Below are 26,152 nucleotides of genomic sequence, written 5' to 3'. Positions count from 1 at the left end.
GGTATATGGTACAGGACGGGAAAAGTTGCACTTAACTCCACATAATGGTTTGATTTGCGACGGAGAGATATTGCTTTTGTGATTTTTTTTAAGTTGAAACATGGAAGTACAGTCGTTTAGAGTGGTACAGTGCTAAGATTCTGGAAACGATCACGATCTCTTGTACGATCGAAATTGAAAATTTTGAGTTTCAACTTTACTAAGAAGGAAACAAGAAACATCAAACGAATTTTAGGTTTTTTAGAAAAAATGAAAATTTTCACCTGTACATATTTGGTTTGCTTTTTATAAATAAGCTACAGCTTTGTTTACACTTAAGTAAAAGGAGGTATCCACTATCCACTATCCAGGGTGTAAAATGCTCGAGGCTGCATATCTTAAAATAATGTCTAAAGTTTGTCTAACCAAATAAATAGGCCTACTGTAAAACATTTAAATGTTACATACTCAAGCCATTGACACACGAGTCATGGATTTGTTGTATTTCAATCAACGAAATTTATATTATTATATTATATATTTACAAATGTGACAAATCATATTTGTTCAACATCAGTCCGTTTAGTTTATGTAATGCACTATATTTGTGTTGTGAAAACATCCTGTTTAAATCTTTAGTAACCAAGAGCATTACACATCGGAAGACTTGATACAGATTATTTTCTTGTTAACCAATTCGCACACTTGCGCTGCTATTTAGCATTACTATGTTATATTTGGCTACTTCTATGGACTTTGTCTATAGTAAACATGAGAAATTACACCACTAAAACGTGCTTCTATCTTTTCATATCATACCATAAGACAAGACGCAATTTGTTTGCTGAATTACCATGGTAAATTTCACAACAAACAAATAAATAAATAAATAACGGGAAGGTGGAAATAAAATGAAAGTATAAAATGGGTGAAATAAAATGAAAGGTGAATATAAATGACGCAAAGTCTATTCGTATATAATTTGTATACTATTTAATATGAAGTTTGTACAACAGAAAGCTCAAGGCGTATGAAAGAGGTTCTATTTAAATCGATAACAAATAATCAAGTTCAATTCTAGCATGTATAGTGGCTTAAACTTTTAATTGAACTACTAAAAGTTAATTCTTCCAAAAGACCTAGAACACGGTGACGCAGCAGTTTCAAGTGTAGATAAAAATAGAATTTTTGCTTTCCTCGGCATAATCACAATGAATTTACGATACAAAACCTCGTCATGGTCCATTAAAATCGTGCAGGAATTTTGCTTTTTTTCTCATTTTTCCTTGTATACGTAATGGTACATTTAAAATTATTTGATAGTAACCAGACTTATGATCACATAGCCTACGAATCCTTTATCTTAATCTCATTTTAAATATTACTATAATTACCAGCGTTCTCTATATAGATTTCGAGATGTTATGGCATGGGAAGAGTTATAAACTTATATAAAAAGATAGCAAGCATTTCCTGTTACAGGTTGCAGGTTGTAAAGCAAAATAATCGCAATGTTTTTATCTCGCAAATCAGGGTCTTTTAGAATTCTTTGTAAACCAAGAAACATTTCTGGGATTTATGTCTGTTAATAAATTACAAACTTTATTTAAAATACCAGGAGGTTTCTAAAAGGAAACAAACAGCAGGTAGGTAATTTTACTAAAGCTTACTACGGACATGCTTATGTCCTTCGTCAGAGCGAATGTTTAAATAAATAGATGGATACAAATTGTAACGATGTATAAAAGGCTTCTTTCGTCTATCCAGTACCGCGGATCATATCGTTCATATTATCTCGTTGTATACGTTTCGTATGGTTTATTTCACACCTATATCTGGCACATTGTTGTATTGTGATAAACCCTACTTGTTATGTAATCTTTAACTGCTATTATTGTGTGTGTACACCTTGGACGTCTCATTTGCGACTACTTACGAACAAAGCCTTTATATACTGTATACGTATCGTTACAATCTGTATCCATCAATTTATATTAGCTCTGACGAAGAACATAAGCCTGTCCGAACCTACAGTAAGCTTTATTAAAACTATGTATCTAAAGGCAATTTGTTTTCTTTAAGCAACCTTGTTGTATTTGAAAACCATTTTAACACTATACCGGCTCTAGATTTTGTTTTGTTAAAAATGCCATTGATCGAAAAACTATCTACTTATAATAAATAAGTCTAAAGTTACCCTAAAAAAATATTCCTTATGCTTAGCGAATTACTTAACTTTTATGCTGTGTAAGTAAAATAGGCATTATAATTTTAAGAGAACAAAGTTGAAATTTCTTGCATTTATTTATATAACTTTTAATCCATAAGAACAAATATATATATATAGGAGTGTAATGAACCAAAGAAAGATATTTCTGCAAATTTACGATCAATACTATTAGATTTTCTATAGACACAGTTAATGATACTGATTGCGCTCTGTTTTCTAATTTTTCATCAACTCTGTCAGCGAGTATCAAGTTTGGTTGACTATGTTTCTCTTTATCAGCTCAGCACTCATTTTCGAAACCCAAATCAAGCGGTGACTAACACTGACCTTCAGTTATACTCAAATAAAAAATGTTTTAGGTCTAACGTCACAGAAATTTATAAATGTTGTGGTCAAAGAACAAGAAACGTTTCGTTTTTTTTGACAAAACAATTTTTTTAAATTCGAAAACAAAATAACGTTAAATTATCATTCAGATAACGTGAGGCTGTTTGCGTTTAGGATTTTCATACAGATTTTTATGTACTCTGGTTGCCAGTTCACACTTCTGCAAAATCACTGACGTGGCTTCCTGTTTGTAAAGAATAGTGACGTTGTTATGGTGACATTTGAAAAAAGGAAGTTTTGTTAGTTATGCTTTCATGGACAACGATATTCTATTCAAAGAGAGACTTTTAGTAAACTTCAGTTCCAAAAAGAAAAAGCATGTAAAGATAAGGCCATTATCTTATAACAGGAATAAACTAAATTTTGGCCTATACTCTACTGTATATTGGTGGACTTGACTTGGCGTATCATCGGTTAATCCTTGATAGGTCTTGATCACCCAAAAACATCTGAAAGCTGGCAAGCTTTAAAAATATCATACTGGAATTGTTGTAATATTTTGTTTTGTTTGAATAAAAACGTTTCTATATGCCATCGCCATATGGAAAAATACAATACAACTTCCAAAATCAGCCGTGTTGGAGTGTATGACAAACAAAGGCGTTTCTTGGTTAGTCCTATATATATACTTTTACCAGGAAACAAACTCTAGTGTGGATGGACGGTATTTTTAAATAGCTCCTTTCATTACTCACTTCCCATTCTGTGGTCTGAGTTTGTTATGCAAATAAAGCCATTTTTGAACGTATCGTGTTCTATTCATTTCGTAAAACAGCATGAGAATTAATAGAAGCGAAAATCGTCGAATAATATTATCAATGAAACCTTCGGTTTCAAGCGTGGCCGTAGCTGTCCGGTCTACTATGATGAAAGTGGGTATGACGATTGGGCCACTCACTGTCCTTATTTTAATTTTATAGTCAACTAATATGAACCTTTACAACTAACCAATTTATAGAAAATAGCGCACGTAGCTATACCGATCTCTGCTCTATGTTTGGGATAGGAATGCTGTTTCCTATCCCAAACAAAAGGGATAGTTATTATGACAAGTTTATCATACATTGAGGTTAAACGTAATTGCGGAAATCATATACAGATTTAGCAATCATAGTTTTCTTCCTTGTTGAGTTATATAATGTTTGTAATAAACAAATAGTTCTTCTCTACAAGAACGTTTAATCAAACAGTCTATTCGGCAACGATACCTTCGACGATTTAAAGTACAGTATTTCTGAACTCTTGCCGAGATAATGAATTTGAACAATATGGAATTGCGTTTGTTTTAGATTCTGGGCCATTTCTTGACCTTATACAACAATCAATTTTGTCGGCTTTGCTGACGCAAACGTGCCGTACTGTGACCTGAAATGGCTTTAAATAGCAGTGGTACGAAGAACCAAATTAGACCAAGCGCTCCCAACACGAAGTTAGTTAGATAATTATCGATTTACATTACATGGGGAAATGGCCATAATTACATCAATTTAAATTTAAAACTACGAAAATTATTTCGGTTGTTTTCAACTTTTGCAATTTTCGTCATGTAATTAACCCGCAAAGAAATAAAACAGTATAGCTGCACGACCTTAAATTTTACTATTACATAAACGCTAGTGCCATTCCAGAAAAATTGTAACATTTGTGCCTGAAACACTCGAAATCGGTTTTGGAAAAATAAATTTTTCAAACAAAAATTCATAGATTTGCGGTCCTTTGATTGTCTCAAATACAAAACGCACTTTTGAGTATACTGTGATACGCGAAGGATTACGTCTGAGGTATTTTTTTGGTTTTTGGTTTATTTAGAATAAATTATAAAATAAGGTCATGTTTTATCTCACTTGATACCGCAAGGCTGGAAAACAAATATTTCGACAAAGCTAATAAACAATGTCATTATAAATATTGACTTTTTGCCCCCAGCGGCAACTACGCTCTTGGAAAAACTGTTCTGATTTCGAAGATTTAAACCATTGGAACTCTGCTTATTGTACCAAGTGTTCTTGCTTGCTGTACGTTTGTTAATTGGATAAGACACTCAGTTTGTTACATGGTATGCCACAGTAAAAACAGTTTGGATTTTAAGCCATTTTTTAGTTATAGATACATTCTTTATGAGATCAGAATGCCATGAAATTTTCTTGTAGCGTTGTCGTAAGAAAAATTTGGAACTCTTCAAAATGTTTCGGAACAAACTCTTCAACTGTTTACAGTTTACACATTTATTATGGTTGTGGCGTCGACTGAAACATCTCGTTATTGAACATGTTTTCTATTGTTTCGAGTCCAGTGTTCGATATGTGCTCAAATCTTTACTTCTGAAACGCGGTATTGATTGCCCTTTCGCTTGGTCGATTTATTACTTGGCAACAGCAATCCAGCGAACAATGTGAAAAAGACTGTTTAAATTACTATCAGGGCGTGAAATCGGCTGAAAGAACAGCATAAGAAAAAACCAAACGATTGTTTCGTCACAGGCTGTAATCGTGCACCTTTTTTCTCGTGCTCGTCATTTTATTCTCTTTCTTTATCTTGATAGAGGTTGAGGAAACGATTCGTTTCCCTTGTACAGTTTTGCCATGCTTAGTGCAAAAGAGTGAGCCCAGCAGAATGCTTAGAAGTCGGTTTTATGTCGTAATCTCCGGTATTTTTAAGTAACTCAATTAATAAGCGTAAAGTTTTCGTTCTGAAAGTGAATACTGGTCATACGTTAATCTCACAATTAATTTTCAGTTGTTTAAAAGAGACAAAGAAGGAAAAGGGTACGATCTGTGCATGGAGGTAGGAGACTAGTTTTTAGGGTGAGCTATTTATAGCTCTAGAGACCTAGCTAGACTGTGTCTACCCAGTGGAATGTGACCGTTTGTGTTTAGAGTGGCGCTCGATTAAAGCACAGGCGCGCCCATTGAAAAATAAATGCACTGACTTTTCTTTTTTCTTTTTGAGTGTTTGAAATAGTGCCGCGCTTGGATTGTATTGTGCTCGGCGGGATTCGTCATCAGAGCAAGCGTTTAGATGGCTGTTGCCATCTCTTTTTTTCTTTTGTTTCAGGCGATTTGTAGCCGGATGCGTCTCGATTGCAAACAAATAAAACATGAAACATATCTCGCACCGCTTTGAACTTTCATTGCAAAATGTGGACACAAGCTAGCTTGTTGAAATAAATAAAAAGAGAGAGTAATAACTGATAATATCGGCGTTACATAGATTGGCGTGTGATGTGGTGTTGTAAAGGTAACGGCAATAGACTATCCTATAGTATATATCGATCTGTCATCGCCAGTGCAACGTTACTTGCATGTGTGCAGATTCGCAGATGGCGTAACCATCTCAGACTGTTACAAACACACTTATGTCCGTCTTAATATATTGCATTAATGCTGAAGAATATTTACTAAGTTATGGTATTTCGTGTTTTACAAATTGGCTCGCTGTGTTGAAGTAATATTCAGAAAAATAATTGCTTAAAACTGACTTTTAATCTGTAGCAGTTAAGAAATTGCCCACTTTATCGTTTAAAATTAACGAACAATAGCCATCTTTTCTTTTCGTTGCAGGTACGTATGTTTGTTTTATGGTGATATTGTGACGTAACATGAATCGCAAAGTAAAGCTACAAGTGAGCGAACTCCATGCTCATCTGACGTGCTCCCTATGTCAAGGATATTTTGTTGACGCCGCTACCATTATAGAATGTTTGCATTCATGTAAGTGGAGTCGGTGTTTTTTAAACTAAATAAAAGTAGAAATGCACACTGCATGATCCATGCATTATTATTTTTGCGTGGGGGAAAGTAAGAGAATTTGTGTCCTAATTTTCGTGACCCAGTGCCCTTAAAAAATTTTCTGCATTTTCCAGCTGATTCAACAATTTTTGTTGTTAATTGTGTTATTTTACGCGGTAAACATGAGAAAATGGACTAAGAAATTTGGTAGCAATGCGCCAATTGCCCGATATATTTTGGACAACACTTACCTCATAATCTAACCGTTTTCGCTTTTACTTTGCAGTTTGTCGGACTTGTATCGTCAACTATCTCAGCAACTCTAAGTCCTGCCCTGTTTGCCACGTCCAGGTTCATAAGACCAGGCCGCTACTAAATATACGTCATGACCAGACCTTGCAAGACATCGTCTATAAATTGGTTCCCGGGCTTCGCTCGGAAGAGATGCATAGAAGAAAAGCATTCTGGGAGGAATACAAAGACCAAGGTAGGGTTTCCCCTTTTTTCAATTTTAACTTCGGACTTGTATGTAAAGTTGAAGCCGAAGCTATTATGTTTTACTCAACGATTGGTACCGTGATTATACTCGTATAACTACGTTCAACTTATGCCACTACGTGAAAGGACAACATGTACACTATACAGTGTTAATAAGACTAAGATTAGTTGAATTATGGTAAATTTGTTGATAAAGAACTCGTGAATAACGTGTAAAAGTTATTTAAAAATTGGTATGGCTAATAGTTACACGGTAAATGTAATGGTAAAATTTTTAACTTTTTACACTTAACCAGTTGCAATTGCTTAAATTGTAGATATTAAAGTTTGTCTTTTTGTCCTTGGTATTGATGTGATACAGTCATAGAATGTCGTTTTACTGCAGAATCATGGAAAACATTGACTCCTGAAAAACTTGGTATAACTGATCAATCCGCATGGAATAACAAAATGGGAAAAGTTTACTTAAGTCTTGAAAAGCATCAAAGGTACGACATTTGGGAAATTCTCATTGATATGCTATTATTTATGTTTTTATAAACGGCCGTTTTTTCTCACGATAAAAACATGGCAAAATTTAAATACATGTCTAGATATTTTCCCGGTGGCATAAACTGCAAGTTAAAGCAGTGATATATCTGGTATTTGTTAAGAAGAATTTTGGAAAATGTCATTTCTTTTGTAGAAATGCGAACACCCTGCCGCCATCTAGTGAATGGAAAGAAATCGACAGACAGATGACGAAACGATACATCCGTTGTTGCTCTGACGTCACAGTACTTCATATACAAAAATTCGTTAAAATGAAATTAAAGGAATGCGACGACGTTGAGGTGAGATTTGACGTATTAATAGTTGTTTTTTTGCTTCCAATGATTTTCCTTTAAATCCAAATAATTTATTTTAAAGAAGGCAATTTGATTTGTTGTTGTCTGATTGCTATAAAGAGCTTGATGATATCCAATTTGAATATTTTTCAGGTTTTAATTTTCTTCGGTGAAAACATCCTCCCACAAAGTTTTACATTGTCAGACGTATTTGAAAACTTTCCATGCCCCAGGGTGAGCATTTACTTTTTCACTCGTGGTTGCTACTCGGCTTTTAGACTATTTTTAAGATCTGCTGCATTTTAGTTCTTTCCTTACCATGAGAAAGTGGTTTCAGAATATGACGTTGTTTGTATTATATTCAGAGCCAAACCATACAACTTTCGTTTGGAATTTACACCAAAAAGTCTCTCAAGCGAAAAGCGGAAAATGCTCCGGGCGGCGCGCCAGTGCTCAAAAAACGGTTGCTTCCATCGGCAACACCACAACTTCAGGCGTTCTTCAACAGTCATATTTCGCCCAAAACTGTGAAAGAACTTGCGAAGCCAAAAACGCCTCTTAAGCCTACCTTAAACAAGTCATTTGAAATCCAGCCTAAAATTGAAAGCAAAGTTAGCTCTTTCGACAGTAGCTGTAGTAATAATAACGAGTCGGTTAAACAAGAACACAAAACATTTACATCCCAGCACTTTGAAGAGAAAGTGAAACCAGTAGAGAAATCTCCGGGTCTACCGGCCGTGGATGAGAAGCCTTTAATCGCAACGATCAAGAAAATAGACGACGAGGAAGATAAGAACTCCCTTCATCAATCAGATTGTTTTCAAAAGAGCGCCGAGAAGACTGTGGATAAAGAACTTGATCTTCCAAAAGTCACAAACGGAAATTTGAAACCGGATAAACTCGATGACAGTGAACAGCTGACAACAGAAGTCGGCAATGAAAAAACCTTTATCAGCTTAGAGCGGCCCTACAACACATCGACGCATTCACAAACCTTAAAACCTAAAGCAAATAGTTTTGTTCAGATTCAACCGAAACCAGATGCGATTCAACGCAGTCAAAAGCCGGAAAACCTACAGTGCTACACAATGCTTAATATACCAGTGGATGAAGCCGTGCGCAGCAAACCACCGACGCCGGTGGAAATCCCCGTCGTTCTCACAAAACCAAAGCGTCCTGAAAATATCCAATCGTTTGTCAATCATCATTCTGTTAATGACGTAATGGAAGCCAACAAGCAAGTGAGGAATCGCAGAAAACCTTCTAATCCGTCTCATTTCGCTCAGAATCCTTTTCCTGGTCAGGACGGGAAAATCCGAATCCCAGCAAATCAGAGAAGCGGACAGTTTATTTTGCTTGCTCCGAACTCAACCAGCGAATCCAAGTCTGACCAATCGAAAGTTCAAGTTGCAACCCAAAGAAATTACGAACAACTTGATGATGCACAAGCTCATAAAGTGGCATTGGACGCCGTTCGAAATACCATGGGTGGGGTCTTGCTGCAAGGGAAAAGGCCGCAGCAACAGAAGCGTCCGATATTACCAAAAACTATGACGCACACTATCGCACAGAACATTAAAAAGAGCGCCGCTACGCCTGCGATACCATCCAACTTACAGAAACAGCTTCAAAGGACTATTCCTTCAACCGACATCGAAGATCTGAAACGCTTGAGAGGCCAACAGGATCTTCTTAATCAAATGGCAGCGGCCAAATTATCAAGAAATGGTCTCCCCCCGCCTCCTCCATACAACGTTTCGTGCAAGGCTTCACCGCAAGCAAATACCTCTTCGATTCAGAGTTTTGCTCGCAACAACTCCCACCCTGCTTTATCCAGTCAAAGCCAATCTGCTGTTTTGCCCATTACCACCAATCAAGGCGCGACGGCTAGCCACGCCCCAAGAGAGATGAATACTGCTGGTGCAGCCATTCATCATCACCTTCCCCGAACTCTGTCCACTAACCAGCAATCATCAGGTCGCACGGCTGTGCTCAAACCGATTAAAAATCTTTCCAGTGGTCCAACCGTCATTCATGATACAATATCCACTCGGACCCCGCAGCGAAGTTTTTCTACCAGTCAGGTGTCACCACGTAATCAGTCTTCAAATCAAAGTTCCCTACGCAACCAGATTGCATCATCATCGTTTAACGTCACGAATAGGAATTCTCCAAACAATCCGATGGTGAGACATTCTGTCGGTAACCACAGCTTTGTTCGTCATAACTTGACCAATCAGAATCTGGTCTCTCCATGTGCGACCAACCATAACCTTCAGCGTAAAATTTCACTGACGTCAAGTAACGTAAGGTCATTGGAACGTGCGCCGGTAGCAAGCCCTCAAAAGTTTTCTCGTGCCGGCTTACCAGTTCAGAATAGTATCGGGAGCATTGTTTCAGCACAGAAAAGCAATCGAAACGGAATTCCTATAACAGGAACTTCACAGCTGACTTTAGCCAATCAGAACAACGCACGTGGTTCCTCCATTGCTAATCACATTCAAGGAAGATACGAAAGCACCAAAGAAACTAAGTTGCGCCCGTCTTCACCCAACGCGATAATTCAACCGCACAATTTTCACGATGTTCAAGGCAGAGCTCGTCATATGTCAACCAACAACCTTAAAACCATCCATCAAACAAACAGACCAATTCCTCCAGCTGTGAAAACTCTTCTTCAGCAGAAGAAGCCAGCCATTCTCCGACATCAGAAACACGACAAGAAGAAGCCCAATATTCTCCGTAAGTCGCCGGTCAAACCCAGTATCAACATAGCAGTTCCTCCCGCTGGTACAAGGAGTCCTTGGAGCTCCCGGATGTATCCCTTGCCAGAAACTGTTGCTGCATCGGAGGAAATTTCTGCGGCAAAGAAGCCGAAGCATAGCACTCCGCCTCCGGCCCATCAACATCACTCAATTAATCTTAAACATATTCCAAATTTGAAAAGTGTTCCTAACTTTGTCGATGCAGAAATGCCCCTTGAGCTTACCGCAAAATCCCCAAAACCCGCTCCGGTTGTTCCTTTCGTCGTACCGGCTTCAGCATCAAGCGTGGCTCCAACATCTCAAACGGATGACCAACCGCTTTGTTTGGTTAAGAAGAAAAGCTAAACTGATGAGATATTTACCGTAATTTGTGCAGTTTTGATCGTTGTTTTTTAGTTACTGTTTTATTGTATAGTGATAGTCGGACTAATACAAATATTAAGCTTTTCTGTCTTGCAATAAACCCAAGAGTTTGGAATTTGGATGCGGGGGAAATTAGCAAGATGCATCTTTACTAATTGACTAAGACGAAATAAATAAGTATAACTTCACTTAGAACATACGTGTCAAACTCCTGGCCCGCTTTACAATAAAACTTTGCCCGCAATGCTATTTTATACATTGAACTATTTCAGGCCCGCGAAATCATTGTACAGTATAACTTACTTTTTTCAAGCAAGAAACAAGATTATAACAAATCGCACAATTCAGCAGCACAACAGTTGCCCCATCATACGATAGCATAAATCGATTTATTCTAACGCTTGTAATCTGGGATGTTTTTTTCTTTATTGTTTGTTAATTATTTAATGCTTTTGCAAGGAGATGAATGAAACATAATAATGTAAGAGAAGAATAATCAAAAATAGCCCAGTCAAAAATATCAAAAATTTGGTGTTGTTTCGCTGCTTTTTGTTACTCCTGTCACAAAATGTTTAATCAAGTTTTATCCTTACGGCCCGCGGCGTTAAGTTGTGAGTTTTGGTCCCTGGTGCGATTGAGCTTGACACCCCTGACTTAGAAGCACTTTCGGTATCTACATTCTACACAAAACTATGGTAAGCGTTTAGGAGCGGTTGCCTATAAACCAAAAAAAGTTTTTCGTCATATCACAAGTTTCCGAGCAATCGACGGAATTACTCACATTTTCTCAATGCGAGCAAGCAAGCGATACGCACAACACGAAGCGCAAATTTAAATTTGGTGACCTTAACGCAAATGGTTTGAAAATATTAAAACTTCCCATCTACATTCTCCAATTCAATATTATCAAATCCTTGACATTTTGATCTATACTATATATCAACGGGAAAACTCAGTTAATCTACTAACTATTGTTTCGGTAAGAACATCTATGAATTATTTTCGGGATCCTGTTATTATGGCATAGGCAATCAGCGTGTTACCAAACGATTCTCACGCACTCGCTCTTTTGCATGAAATCATCTTTCCCACCGTGTTTTGCATGTAGGCTGAGTAGTATGGTTTAATACCGATTTCATAAAAATATTGCGTTTGTATAACGTTTTAGTTCTTTAAATTTATACCAGCAAAAATGTTCTTGACTTTAGATTGAAAGATCAATAAAATGTGAAGAAAGCAATTTCTTTTTAGAATGTTTTTTCTTGTCAAAAAGACACACACTTCCGTTATACATGCTTGAGCTGAATAAATTTTGCGTAGACTAAATAATGAATTCTGAATAGACTACACAATGTTCCTATTATCGCTAACTATATTTTAATTTTAAAATTGTAGCTTGCTTGGTTCCTGATGCTTTTTTTTCGAAGAAGTAGCATTTACACTACTCATTTTCAATTTCTCCCATTAATTATCTTCGTATTATCATTTACAATTTTTTTCATAAAAGTATGTTTATAGGTTAACACCTAAAATTTCCTGTGTTTTGAAGCCCACGCAGAAAGAAAGTGTCACCTTTCACGTTAAGCGAAGCACGAAACTCATTATGTAGTTTAGTATATGTTTGGCTTAACAAATGTTTGAAATGTGTAACTGTTGGCAGGGACGGATTAACCAGTTGCGGGATTCTTGCAAATTTTCATTTGTAGATATGTCATTTTAAACTATTTTAAAACTAATTTAAAAAAATTGACAAGCAGGGGTTCAATTAGCGTCAATGCTTGCAAAACCTATCAAAAAAATTGACCAAATTTTTTAAATAGACTCTTGGTAAGGGAATTAATACCGTAAAAGTAAAAAGTTTCTCAGCTGAATCAAAGTTATAAGTTCCTTGAACCTGGCCCTTCAAAGCGCGAAGCATGTGGCTACTTGCCAAACTTGCCGCTACGTTAAAGGTGTCATAGTTTTTATCCTAGGCTGAGAACAACTCGGCAATGATCCTTCATTGTTCAAGCCCCAGTTACCAGCTATAGTGATTGTGCAAGTTCCGATTGAAAAATTCTCCCCTGAATGTCAGAGTGCCATTTAAGCTAACCAACAAAGTTTAACTTTTCACATCGTAACTCACTGCAGCAGCCCTTAAATGACGTTAAGAGTGTTTGAGTACTGAGAACTCGACAGTAGGCGGAAAAACTTTCAGTTTCCTGCGCAAATAGTGGATACCAGCACTTAGTTTCTAAGAATCCAAACCGTAAATAACAAAACATATGTAGACTTCATTGGTAAACACAGAAAACAAGGCAAACAAATACTGTGAATCATCTATGAGTTAACATAACGTGCGTAACAATATAAATAAAGATGGCGAAATCCGTTTACTGTAAGTTGTAGATTAACGATAAACCATAGTTTGTATTGTTTTTTTAAGAGCAATGAGTGTCAATACTATATAGGCCTAGTAGGTATACTGAATATAGAAGATTGCTTTTGTATAAGGTATAAAGGTTTACCCAAGTTTTACTGGAATATTTTAAACGCGTGTGTTTGTTAAAGTTTTCAGAAGCTTAAATAACTGAGGACCTTTCTGGAATCAAAGGCAAGTTTTGTACCATTTTAAAAACCTGATTTTATTACGTAAATAAACAAAGCAACTTACAGTAGCATGCAGCACGATAAAGCTTCTATGCGAAAATTAATCGACTCAAAGTCCAAAACTTTTGATTTTGACATATTTGTAATCAGTTAATCGCATGCTACTTTTATAGATTTATACTGTATTACGTTGCATTGAATATGCCCTGAAATTTCTTACCGATCCAAATTATAAACTTTGGATCGTCAACTTGTTGGATGTTTATTTTTTAAAACTGACAGTCAAACATTAGTTTGGAAAAAATGCTGTGTACACACACAGAGTTCAGATAACAATTTATTAACAATGTACAGAAGTTGAAGAGAAGGTACACATAGAAGACAATAAAAAATGCAATAAACCATGCATTGATGTGCATCATCAAACGAATCATTACAATTTACATGGGCTGTCAAAATGCCGTAATACCAAAGTTCACCACCCTATGCAGTTGTGTAGATAGTCCATAAGCCTAGGTCGAAGTATGAACCTTAACGACACACAACAACTTGCAAAGGTGACAAAAATCATGACTTGCTGAAATTAACGGAAGCTTTGAACGGAGATATCAACCCTCCGCGAACTGTAGACAGCTGTTTCCTATCAAGATGCGTTGGATATTTGCTTCCACACATATACCGGTCTCGGCGATTTAAAGCTGATATTCACAGGTCATGCGCTCGGTACTATGACGTGTGAGGTGAGATGATTTCAACACATTATGAAGAGAAAGGTAAAACACTGATTTGAAAAAACATGAACGTTGAACTGCTGGTAACCAGCTGAAACAGTTTTTAAATATGACGAAATTGCTGCTGATTTAATTGTTTTTCAGGGGGTCAAATGCATCTAGCGACAATTCAGCCTCTTTCATAGCGACGCCTTGGCTGAAACCCTCCTGTAAAACAAATGAGGTGGTTGCTAAAAATTTAAAAAGATTTTTGTAGTTTTCAGACATTTGACTTTGATGGTAAAGGTATTAGTTTTTACTGCAGAAGGAAAAAAACTGGAAGAACAAGCTTGATTGCGAACAGAATAGAACAAAAATCATCTGAAAGCCGAAAATTTCCTTTGCGGTTTTCAATGATATCACTTCCTGTTTATTGCACGAAACTACAATTAACTGAGGAATACGCAATCGAACCGAGCCTAAAATTTTGGCTTGAAAATTAATCGGGTATTTCCTAATACCAAAACAACTCTTCGTATGGAAAATAAATAACGTAAAAAGATAACAAGTTTTCCTACTTCCAATGTCTTAAGTTTTTGTTCAAAACATTTTTCGTTTTGCTGTGACAGGTGATCACTCCTTTCATCCAGGCTACTGCAAACGGTAGAACTAGAGCTCGCCGCGTCTACAGGGGCTGCTGACCAGCACCGTAAGTGGTGGTGGCCTTGCGGTTGTTCGTCAACGCCAGGGCCTATTTTTTCAACCAGTGAAAGCAAGGCAGCAAGGTTAGGAGATTGAAGGATTCTCTCCAAGATGGCGCAGTTTTCAGAAGACGAAGACTGAAGAGAAAATAGAAAAAAAGAAACGAAACAGAAGTGGGAAAAAAGATGTGACAGTTTTGAGGGATGTAGTGAACATTTCATCATTTGTTTAAAGACAATCTCTTCAAAAGAAGTAACATGAAAGTCTGATATACATAATAATTCTGACCTCTAAAAATGTGCGCTTTGGTTACTTACAGGCACCATTGGTTGCGTTGCTCTTGGTCCATTCCGCTGCTCGCTGATTGAGTCAAATAACGTCTGACTAAAGTCGACTGAAAAATAAATAAAATAAAAAAAATACGGAAAACTTTCGCCACGACGGCAAGTTGTATACAGTAAATCAGTATCAGCATTATTGCCAACAGCTGCCTTCGGCGACAAGTCACAACACATCACAGTATTCACGAACGCAAACTATATAATACAAAACAATCCTCGTGTTGTTTCCCATATTACACAAGGCGCCATTGGTAGAGCTCAGACCTACGATTACTTCCTGAATTCTACGGAAGACCAATGGTGTTATAGTGCTTACAAAATTATTGTTTCCATTCACCGACAGCTTTGACCTGCAGCTTATCGATTAATGACTCACTACCTTCTCGTTTCACCAGGGTTCTAGTACGGGGCGATGTCTTTGTAGGGAACACTTCTTCCGGCGATGGGAGTTTTACGACAGTGGAACCAAACGGCTGCATGTCGAACGCATCTTTTGCGAACACAGGAGGGTGCTTGGCCTTAAAACAAAATAATCTCATAAAATCGAAAACATTTCGACTTCAAATATATGTACCGTAACAAGACGTCAAAAGTCACGAATTTCTCATTAATCTATCGTTCTGGTGGCGCTAGGAATATATGAAGTTGAAAAAGATAAATAAACATGACAGCAGAAAGAAGATATCAAAACCTTGTCTGGAACCATAACTTGCGGTGGATGATGCGAGTACTGCCTTCTGTCACGGTCAGGGGCTTCTTTTGCTTGCAGAAATTTATCGAGATCATCTTCGCGAGAGATAATCGGCCTAAACCCAACCTTAATTCCTGTATTGAAGTCCGACAAGGGGGCAGGGTCGCGGTTAAAAGCAGGTAAATTACTGGCATCGGGATTGTCAACGTAAGGGTCGTTTTGTTTCAACATTTCTACTAGTTTTGGTGAGTTAGTTAATCTGAATATATTCCGTGATTTTTTCGGCTTTTCGGTTTCTTTTTGGAAAACCTTTGCACGGCCTGTTTTGCTTTTGTAGTCCGGAGTGACCGAAGGGTGTTTACCAGGTATCACTTTTTTCATGCTTTGTCGGACAGCTGACATGAATTTGTGAACACTGTCGTACATACTGTCCACATACACATCTTCATTACTGCTTCCGGCAGTATCCATGATACTCTTTAGCTCCATGTAACCATCCTCGCCGGCAAATCTTTCCAGTGTAGCAGTAATATCACCTGTTGGAAAGTTCGCACTTGAAGAGCTTTCGGACGGTTTGAGGCTGACCGATAAATTCTCCGGGGTGTTTAGACGGAACGAACGACCTGACATCTGGTCGAATAAACTTGTGTCTGTGCTAGATATTGAGTCAAGTGATTCGGTCCGGGGAGGATACGACTTCAGGCTGGAGATCCCAGTTAAATGCTTTGGTTTTGGGGGAAGAGGTGGTGCCGGGTTATCAGTGTTGCTCTGGTTGGAAAGGAACTGAACTTCCGAAGGGTCTATATTTGCGTATTTGGGTAGCTCCACGACATTAAACGAAACCATATCGTCAATTGTAGTCTCTGGTAAGTGATTTATTGTTACCATGTGGGCGTCTATCGCCGAACCCTTCGGTAATTCATCTGCACTGCATGGGATCCTAGGAAGCTCCCGAGTCTGACTTATGCGAGCTGCGTTTGTTGGAGGTTTCTGTTTGTCACTGTGCATCATGCATTGTATTGTGTCCATAACCTCGTTAAGGCCTACGTACAAACTGTTATCACTGTTACGTCTTGAAATACTGGAGACGTTAGGCTTCTGGGTGTTATACGACTTGTCGTTAGAAGCACTGTTACTCCTGACAAGTTTCTGCTTTTTCCACTGGTTGCTGCCAGATCCGTTTATGAGCATTTGACTTTCCACATGATCACACAAGTCTTTCATCTCGAGAAGTGGATTACAATTTGCTTCTGTTCCTTCATATAGACGCGGTGAGGTATCTTCAGTGTCATCCGCATTCTGTCGACGTCTTAGTTTACGTTGTGAAACAAAATGGTTGAGAGTCTTCAAAGATGCTTTCGCGCGTTCGACGGAGGCTATGGTTTGATCTATATTTGCTTGGCGGTTATTGCCGTTTGAAAGAATTTTTGACTGCAAATATTGTTGGTTAGAAGTTGAGTTGGAGGCTTTAGCTTCTACGAATATGGACAAGTTTGGTTCTTTGTTAGATGTCGATGGATTAGATTCAGTGGCAATACTTGCCAAACTTTCCAACGAGGATGGATAAACTAAGGAGTGGTTGATCAGATTTCTCGATGTTTTCTTTTAAGCCATTTTCAAAAGGACAATGACGAGAATTAAAGAGGAAAGTTGGAAAAAGAAAAAAGGAACAGTTTTTAGGGAAAAAAGTAATAACAAGTAAGAAGAAAAAGAAATCAATAAGCACCAACACCATTAACAAAAAATGCTCAATACTATTGTATCCAGTTTCCACCTATGTTATCAAGGCTTAACGATGTTATTTTACACAGTGTGACATGACACTTACCGATAATGATTGAGACCTGCCCTTTTTTCCAGGACCCTCGAGCTGCGAAAGGCGTTGCTTCAAGTCTGAATTTTCTTTTTCCAGCATTTGCACGCGTTTGTTCAATTCATTTATCTGATGATAAATTACGCAACAAAATTATTGGCAATTTTAATACGGAAAACATCGACGCAACTTCACAGAGAACGGGCGGAAGTAACAAGCTGCCAATATTCTTAGCTATTTCAGTAAGTTGCAAATTCATCACTTTAGCCTTGTTACAAAAATCACGTCAATACTACACTACTTTGTTTTCCTTCGTTGTTACATATTATGAGCATCACAGTAAAACGTATGTTTACAACCTTATCGAAACATATTTCGCCAGGTTTTCGACAGCTCCCCTGTTTATTAACATGGTAAGCAGTTAAAATTCAAAAAACTTACCTGCTGCGTCGATGAAGACGGCTGCTTTCCAATCTTTTCAAATGCAAGCGAAAAAGCTTGGCCAATGGAGAGGGTTATGTCATTTGCCTAAAAATTAAAAAAAAATGGTTGGTTTGATAAAACGGCAAAAAATCTTGGAGAAATCTAAGTGCACAAACAATAAGTACTAACACACTGCAGCAAATATAAACACAGTATCGCATTAACAATGAACGACAAACCTGATGCAGTGAGTCTAAACCATAGCAGTAATGTTTTTCATCTTTTCCTTTTGTAATGAATGAAAATAGTCTTTTGTCTTGTTTGTCATCGGCGCAAAACGAGACATGATTCAGCGGAATATCATGCAGAACTTCCTGCAATTAAAAGCAAATAATTGCATTCCAATAAAGCAGAACACGAATGTCGCAATACAAAACAACGCGTGTCAAATGCAAGAAAATTAATCATACAGAACGAAGACTCATTGCTGTACTTTTTTCTTGACACCAGCAATGGGGGATTTTATTTAATATCTTATACCACGCAAATCGTCACTTCATTTACGTCTGACAAAAGTGAAAACCTTCTATTTAAAAAAAATTAGGTTAAAGTTTAACGTGGGTTGGAGATTAATCGTGCAATGGCCACAAACTTACCAGTACACATAAAAAAAACTTTGGCAAAAATATTTGCAAAACAAAGCTGCCTAAATAATAAGAATTTCTGCAAATATTTACTCCCATGATAGTAAAAAACAATTATCACTTATCTGCCATGTTTTGTTGTTTTCACGTTCTTACAAATTAAACGTTATCGATTTTGGCTTGTCATTGGCAAAATAAACACAGGAAAAAAGAAAAAACATCTAACAAACCAACAGCAAAAACATAAAGGAACTATTTGTTTGTTTTATATTCTAACATGCATTTTGGTCCAAGTATAGCATAGCTGCACTTTCATTAGAAATGCTGTGATACAATGCACTTTCCATTTTTGACTATGTTATACACGCAAAAAGTACACCACATAACATGACAAATCTTGAAATATGCGTAAGTTTTAGCTGTGACCAAATTACTTCATTTAATTATAACTTTTATCATCTCCACCATTCTTTTGGTGATAGATAACACATAAAAGTAAGCAAATCGTATGCAAATACTGTATTATCATATACAAGTATACATTAAAGTTCGTATAAATTCTGTACATAAGTGAAAACTTACCAAAATTCCTTAATTTTATTTCTTTTTGAACTGCTTTTATTGTATTAATTTAATTCCTACTTTTATTTAGCTTTATGACAAACAAAAACATGATATTACTTTTAAAAATTTTTTTTCTGTGAAACCAGCATTATGCACATGCTTGTTATGAAAAGTATTGCCAAGTGATACAACTAGTTTCCTTTGCAAAAGTGTAAAAAGAAACTAATCAAAAAAGTTCCCAGAAAACAACCAAAGTTTAAAATCATTATGCTTTTTGTCTTCAGTTTAGACAGGTAGCGTTTTCAAAACATACACAGCCTATAAACCGTTGCTTGTAGATGTTCATAAATCAGCATTTGGAATTCTATTCTTTATTGCATATTCTTTCGTGTACATGCTGGTAAAAGGCTTGTCCAAGTTGTCTGGACTCTATAACTAGCAGTAACCCATGTCATGTATTAGGTTAAGGTCTTCCTGGAACGATATTTATAGAAAAACCCCAAGGGATTGGCAGAGGGATAACACAGTTCAGACAAATTATCAAGAGTATTCCATGACTTGTGTTCTGTTCTGTTTTAGCATATTGTGTGCCTGTTGTCCATCTAATTTATAGGAAATTGCACAGATTCTTTGAACAAACGGAACACTGAGGCCAAGCAATCACTTAAACGCAAGACAGGGTCAAATATTTTCTTAAATCAAATATTAAGCCTATATAATTTCAATCAAAATCATTCAAAGTACTCATAAAATAAAAAATCTGAATAAATATTCACACACTGCAAATGACGAATGCAGATTAGAGTGAGTCAGTTTATGTTGACATCACTGGCACTTGCAGCATGCTACGGTGAATAATACAAGCCTAATATGCTGGTGTAATCTTTTGTCTGCCAGGCAATCCAAAAATTTTATTTCTGTAGGTAAAATGCTTACAACCAGCAAGACTCTGTAGTCAGAAATAAATTTCTATATTTCTCCATAGATGGAAAAATTATCCGTGAGGAAACCAAGTGCAAGGTACTTGGCATGGTAGTTACAATGGTAAAAATGTACTTGTTAGGAATCGACAGTGCGAACATTGACTTTGAATCACTTCCTTTATGCCAACGCACCTGCAGATACTCTGTACATCTCATTCTCACAAAGGCAACACATGTGAATACATCAAATTTTATCCAACAACTATTACAGTACATAAGCTCTGTGTGCTAATAAATACAGTGTCCTGTGATCAGGGGTGAATCCAGGATTTTATTTTAAGTCCTCAGATTTTTGCAAAACATGGAGCAGTCCCTAAGACCATCTAATTATCTACATCAGTATTGAGTTGCTTTTTTTAATGACATTAGGCACAGGCTAAGCCATGTGTTAGACGCAATACTATGGAACCACGCAGCTCACTGAAATTTCCTGCTTAAAGTACAATAATTGTATCGTTTTTTTTTTCATTTTTTAAAGGAGGCAATCATCTCTCTGTATATGCCTCTGTTTGTGATACAGAATTGTTTGTATAATATTTTTTACAAATATCTGTTTTGCAATGTAAAGCTACAAACTGTAAGTATATTCTGGGACACCACCTTTAAGTCCACGGTAGGAACATAGCCAAAACAATTGAAACATTTATAAGTGGAGTATGTTCAAATCTATACTGCTCTGACTAAAATATTTACAAATCTGTCGTTATTTATGTAGCATTTGGTTTCATTTTTTACCACAATTGGTTTAACTCCTCTGTTGACATTATTGCAACATTGGTTTTATGCGGTTTGTCCACATTCCAATTGTGCAAACAATTCTAATATGGTTAGTGTAACCTGAAAATTGCTTGAAAATATGCCACCTTTAAGTGTCTGGGATTCAAAGTCAGGTATTGCTGCAAAAACGATTATTTTTTGTCAGGTAAGTGAGAACTACAAAGCTGGCCATGTCATTAAAGGTATTGTAATTACGATAAGTCACAAGTAAGAGTGCTCAAGCAGCAAAGGATATGCAATGCTTATAAACAAAGAAAATTTAGTGACGATCAAAAATTTCATTATATATAATTAACGAATGGTACCGGTAAAAAACTTTTTTCGATTTATGATAAACTTTTCATGTATTGTTAAACTAAAATTTCAAAGAACCATCAACTAACAAGAAGTAAGTACAGATTACCAAGCAAAGGCACAATAACAGCAATACAGACCTTGGTTCGTTGGTTGGTTATTTTTATTGTATCGATGTTAATGTTCAGTTCAACTTTAGGTGGTTTTTCTCCTTCTGAACGCTTAATCTGTTGAGAAAATTTTAATTTTTGCAAAGCAGTTTGAACCACATCCATCCCACGTGGGTCATCAACCTCAGTAACACCAAGAAACTGAAGAATAAAATATGAACACTTTGACATCGAAATACTTCTGAAATATCCATTTTTTATGTGTTTGTTTAGAAAAACATAATAATGGTAACAAGATAAATTTTTGCCAAAAATAATTCCAAAAGTTGTATCAGCCTCCAAAAATTGTATCAAGGTTGACATAAAATATTTACAATTGATGTTAATAATTAATTTCGCATTATGGATACATTGTATTATGCTTAATGTTTCTCAATAATTTTTGAATATGATTCAATTTTATTGATAAGACAAATTCTTTAAACTTGTAATAACTCAAAAAACTTTCTAATACAGCTGCAACATTCACCTTGACATTGTATGTAACTTTGCCATTGATCAGTGCATCTGGTGAATGAATCCATCTTTCTTTGTTTGGGCTCTGAGGAACAAGAAAAGGCAGACTTTAAATAACCTTTCCAGCCACAATACATCATAGCCTAAGCGTGATACGATAAAAATGATCACCAGTACAAAATCTCTAGCAAATACATCGACATTAACTGTCTGTGAATCATGTCACTAGAACATGCTGATGAGGAATTCAGGGAAGGGAATTTACATGCAATACTTTTAGTTCAATTATTTTGCAATCTTTGCAAAACCATATACAGTACATCGCCATTTATATTCTACCAACTAATGGGCATAGGCAGTACTGCAATACTTAATCATAAGATTAAAGTCCAAAATTCTTACCAAAACCATCTTGACAAATGAATCAGTTTTGTTGCAATAAAATTGTGATTGTAAACGATCAAATCTGCCAAAATTTGCAGCAATACCCCAACCTTACCGAAATCCTATCAACATAAAAACATACCTTTTTGAAAATGACAAATTTAGCCACTTTTTAAAACTGCATGCTTTGTTTTACAGTCAACAAGACTGATGCTTAACAGACCGAGCAAATAAAATCATAAGTCCAGCCATTTTAAACAGCTATTATGTAAAACTAAGAATATTTTCACCTCACTCTGAACACAATCATCTCAGGGAAAAATAAATTGCACACAGATATACTAGATTATCAGAACCACCAAATTAATTGTTATATGATTCATGTTACACACCTTTAGGTCAATAATATAATTTTTACTAACATGACAATCTTTATCCTCGGACTAAGAAATTATAATATAAATAATACCTAAACTACAAAACTGGGTTATAAGCTGTACCAACTTAGGCTAATCTTTAACTGCGTTTTTGCTAAACTAGTGGCGAAAGTATACATGTTACATATACACTTCATTCATAGGCACAAATGTCAGGGCTTCCTGATGCCGAAATTCTTTTGACGCCAAATGAATATTTCAAGGCCGTTCACTCTATAACATCTGATGACAGCCTGCTGACGTAGTCAACTTTAATTGGAGGTTAATGCCTATTTGCTAAGGAAGTAACTGAATTCGCTATAATAGAGCATCCCACGGTCAGACCAACTCATCAAATCAATCATACTACTTACACAATTAGCACTTGCTTGGGAATGACGTCAACTTACGTGCATGCTGCCTGGCGACTGCGCAGACTGCATGCAATGACAAGGACCTTTTACATGCGATGATCTGCAGTATAACGCTAGTAAACCGTTCCCTCTAGGCCTCCACCGTGCGGTTTCAAACCACCCAAAACAATCAGCAAATAAAGTTTGAGGTAATTGCTTAGGGGGAATTCCCTATTAAAAACCATAACGACTTGAACAAAGTTAAAAATTGAAAGGTTTTTTATATTGTTTTTATGCTTGCAAGTATTTTTTTGTCAAATTCAGTTATATATTTAAGGTAAATGAATCGATATTGGTCGACCCACAGAAATAAAGAACGCAATTTATTGGAGATATTTTAGTTGATAAAGCAACGAAACGTTGATAGAATCACAAGTCGCAATGTAAAGGCCCTACTACTTGCAGGTTGTTATCGCTTTCGCTTTCCCGTTTGTTTTATGCGGCGTAATGCTCTGTGAATTGCAGGCTCCAAAATATTTTTCAACTGCGAAAGGAAATGCTAAATTAAATAGAGTATTGACAATCATTGCTTAATTTACCCAAATTCTCGCAGTCAGACCTTAAACTTAAACTACTCAACTCTGCAAACACTTCGCACAGTTAAACTTGGTATTTCGTAACTCCTTTATTCAACACACGACTTGCATGTCAAATTTAGAACTAAACTAAACTCATTCTCACGAAGTATCAACGATTAAATAATTTACGTTATCGAATGATGTGTGACAATGCTTCTCAAACTTTTTGCCAGTAGGGCTCCTATAAGACATTGAGCAGGTTAATCATCAGCCCCACCCAGTTTGTATTGGGACATAAGAGTTTAGAAAAAAATACAAAAATTGCTTTAATTTCATTGTGATGGAAACTCCATCGATCAAAATGTAAACTGGTAAGCCTATGAAACGGCAGTATTTCCAACACAAGCACACAAATAAACCCAGGGTGACGAAAACGCAAATATTGTCCAGAACCTACAGTTGACTCTTGCGAATTAATTCAAAGTTACACTACCGACTGTGAGAATAGTTAGTAACTTTGTCATAATAGTAGCTTAGTCCTGGAGGCATAGGTCACATGAGAAAAAGAAATCATGTCCTCAAAAAGGCTGCAGTATAGGCTTAGTTGCAGTGCAATATCACATTTTATTAATGTCACTAAACGATGCAGAATGAAAGTCAAAAACATTTTAAACATATGGTATACAAATAAGTTATTGTTTTGTGCTTTATGCACTTAATTGTAGACTTCTCCAGTTAATATCTTTGTAAAACTATATACCGGTAATATTTCAGAAACGGAATGTGACTCGATTAGCATACTTTTATATAAAGTCATATTGCGCGGACAAATACCTACATGATTGTAAGATGCTGTGTCCAGTCAAAATTTGGACAAAAATCATAAAGAACAGATCACTGTAACCTTCGCTAAATAATGTTGTTGTTGAAATTTGTAGTAGGCCAGTGAATTATCGTCGAAAGTTCACTTTGCACAGCATGCAATGGTTAAACAAAACCTTCGAGCTTTATCGTATATTATGTGAAACACCACGTTTCATTCATCTGTTTATCGTGGTCTCGCAACAAATAGCCTTACCATCATGTTTTGCTATTTTACGCCCAACCGATCGCTAATATACCGTACATAAAATAACTTCAGACTTTTAATAGTGACCATTTTTATTGATAGTTTATTTAAACAGGATAATTTTGACAATGACTAAGCTATAGAAGGTTGACCTTGCATTCCGGAAGCACACTGTGGAAGCTATCGGCACTGCCATGACAGACTACTGTCATCATACTAATACAGCACTAAGCACAAACAGCATCCGCGTTTGTTTTGAGGAAGCTCGCCTTTTGCATGCTTAATTATGTTCTGGAAAGTCCGGAAAACTTTACTGCGACGTAATAAACAGTCGGATATGGTAATGTATATCTTTTTATAATGAGTAAAATAAATTAATTTAACAGAATATAAAGAGGTTTAATTCAAGCAAGATCACGATAACTTGCTCTGTTTGCCTAATATTGTAAATTATTACATCATAAGATTTATCATCATTAAGGACTTAACGGAATACCTAAAACTTTTTCACGAACTCCAGGCTCGAAACTACTGTTCTATATACCTTTATCTTCTTCAACCAATGCCTCCAGATATCCTTCTTTACACATGAATTGTGTTGAAGTTTTTGTTTGTGTTCCATCCATTCACAAGAAGACCGTTTTGGCGTTTGGCCCTTGGAAGCACGGGGTCCAAAGCATATGCTACTTTTGCTGCCATATAAATTTGACTCGGCGCTTGAGATGTCTCTATCGCTTACTATGAGAAATATTATTTTATGGCGAAGTGCTGTGAAACCATTTTTAGCACTAGAGGCGATACAGAGACGTGAAAACCCAGCAACATGTCATTGCGAAAGCGTGTTCAAATGCTGGTTTGAAGCTATTAGTTTAAACTTTAAAAGTACAACGGAAGCTCATTTGCTCGAAGCTTAAGAGACCAATAAAATTATACTTCAAGATATTCGAAGTTGGTTAATTTAAACAAATAAAGTCACCGAGACCGGTGACGCTGCTTCATGTCATCCGAAACTTCGTATCAAGCGATGTCGAATTAACGAGCTTCCACTGTGCAAGTTATTTCCTGCTTCCAAAAGTTAAAAAACTCGTATTTGGCTATTTTCTGTAAATTACTTGTACAAGGAAGCATTTATAGAAAAATAACCATTTATATTGCAACATTGCACTTACAAACATGATTGACAACATTTTGTTTTTTTGATATTTGTTTGATGGTAATTTCCGTATAGGAAACACAATGACAGCTTATAGCAGCTAGTATATCTATTATTCTATAGCAAAGAAATCGAATACAATTAACACATGTGTAAGTGCGTTTGAACAACAATACCTCTCTCCTTTCATAGCAAAACCAATGATACCTCATCTCAACAAATTATTGTATTTCATGTATTATGACGTAAAACCGTTATGGCATTC

The 26,152-nt window shown here is 36.4% G+C and overlaps 2 protein-coding genes across 6 annotated transcripts; one reads left to right on the top strand and one right to left on the bottom strand.

Annotated features, from left to right (window-relative positions):
- Positions 1 to 6,156: 6,156 nt before the first annotated feature.
- On the top strand, positions 6,157 to 10,861 carry LOC143465031 (uncharacterized). Its single transcript, XM_076963150.1, has 6 exons — positions 6,157 to 6,306; positions 6,611 to 6,811; positions 7,208 to 7,310; positions 7,508 to 7,655; positions 7,803 to 7,883; positions 8,015 to 10,861. Exons 1-6 carry the CDS (start codon positions 6,195 to 6,197, stop codon positions 10,757 to 10,759), a joined length of 3,390 nt encoding a protein of 1,129 aa, XP_076819265.1. The 5' UTR covers positions 6,157 to 6,194; the 3' UTR covers positions 10,760 to 10,861.
- Positions 10,862 to 13,690: 2,829 nt separating this feature from the next.
- On the bottom strand, positions 13,691 to 22,482 carry LOC143465532 (PTB domain-containing engulfment adapter protein 1-like). 5 transcript variants are annotated; one of them, XM_076963877.1, is made up of 9 exons: positions 22,337 to 22,482; positions 21,948 to 22,019; positions 21,449 to 21,619; positions 18,286 to 18,420; positions 18,065 to 18,151; positions 17,639 to 17,752; positions 15,499 to 15,637; positions 15,096 to 15,172; positions 13,691 to 14,304 (listed from the first exon to the last, which is right to left on the bottom strand). In XM_076963877.1, the coding sequence occupies exons 1-9, from the start codon at positions 22,343 to 22,345 to the stop codon at positions 14,227 to 14,229; spliced, it is 882 nt and encodes a 293-aa protein (XP_076819992.1). In that variant the 5' UTR covers positions 22,346 to 22,482; the 3' UTR covers positions 13,691 to 14,226. The 5 variants fall into 5 exon arrangements, 4 of the variants coding, with proteins under 4 accessions (XP_076819992.1, XP_076819989.1, XP_076819988.1 ...); XM_076963874.1 differs by lacking the exons at positions 17,639 to 17,752; positions 18,065 to 18,151; positions 18,286 to 18,420; ... (1 more) ...; positions 21,948 to 22,019; positions 22,337 to 22,482 and adding an exon at positions 15,811 to 17,622 and having other exon boundaries at positions 15,067 to 15,172; XM_076963873.1 differs by lacking the exons at positions 17,639 to 17,752; positions 18,065 to 18,151; positions 18,286 to 18,420; ... (1 more) ...; positions 21,948 to 22,019; positions 22,337 to 22,482 and adding an exon at positions 15,811 to 17,622.
- Positions 22,483 to 26,152: the final 3,670 nt, after the last annotated feature.

The sequence above is a fragment of the Clavelina lepadiformis genome, chromosome 7 (genome assembly GCF_947623445.1).
Source record: "Clavelina lepadiformis chromosome 7, kaClaLepa1.1, whole genome shotgun sequence".
Classification (NCBI taxonomy): domain Eukaryota; kingdom Metazoa; phylum Chordata; class Ascidiacea; order Aplousobranchia; family Clavelinidae; genus Clavelina; species Clavelina lepadiformis.
Note: the sequence above shows the minus strand (reverse complement) of the source record. Positions and strands in the feature narration are given on the sequence as shown.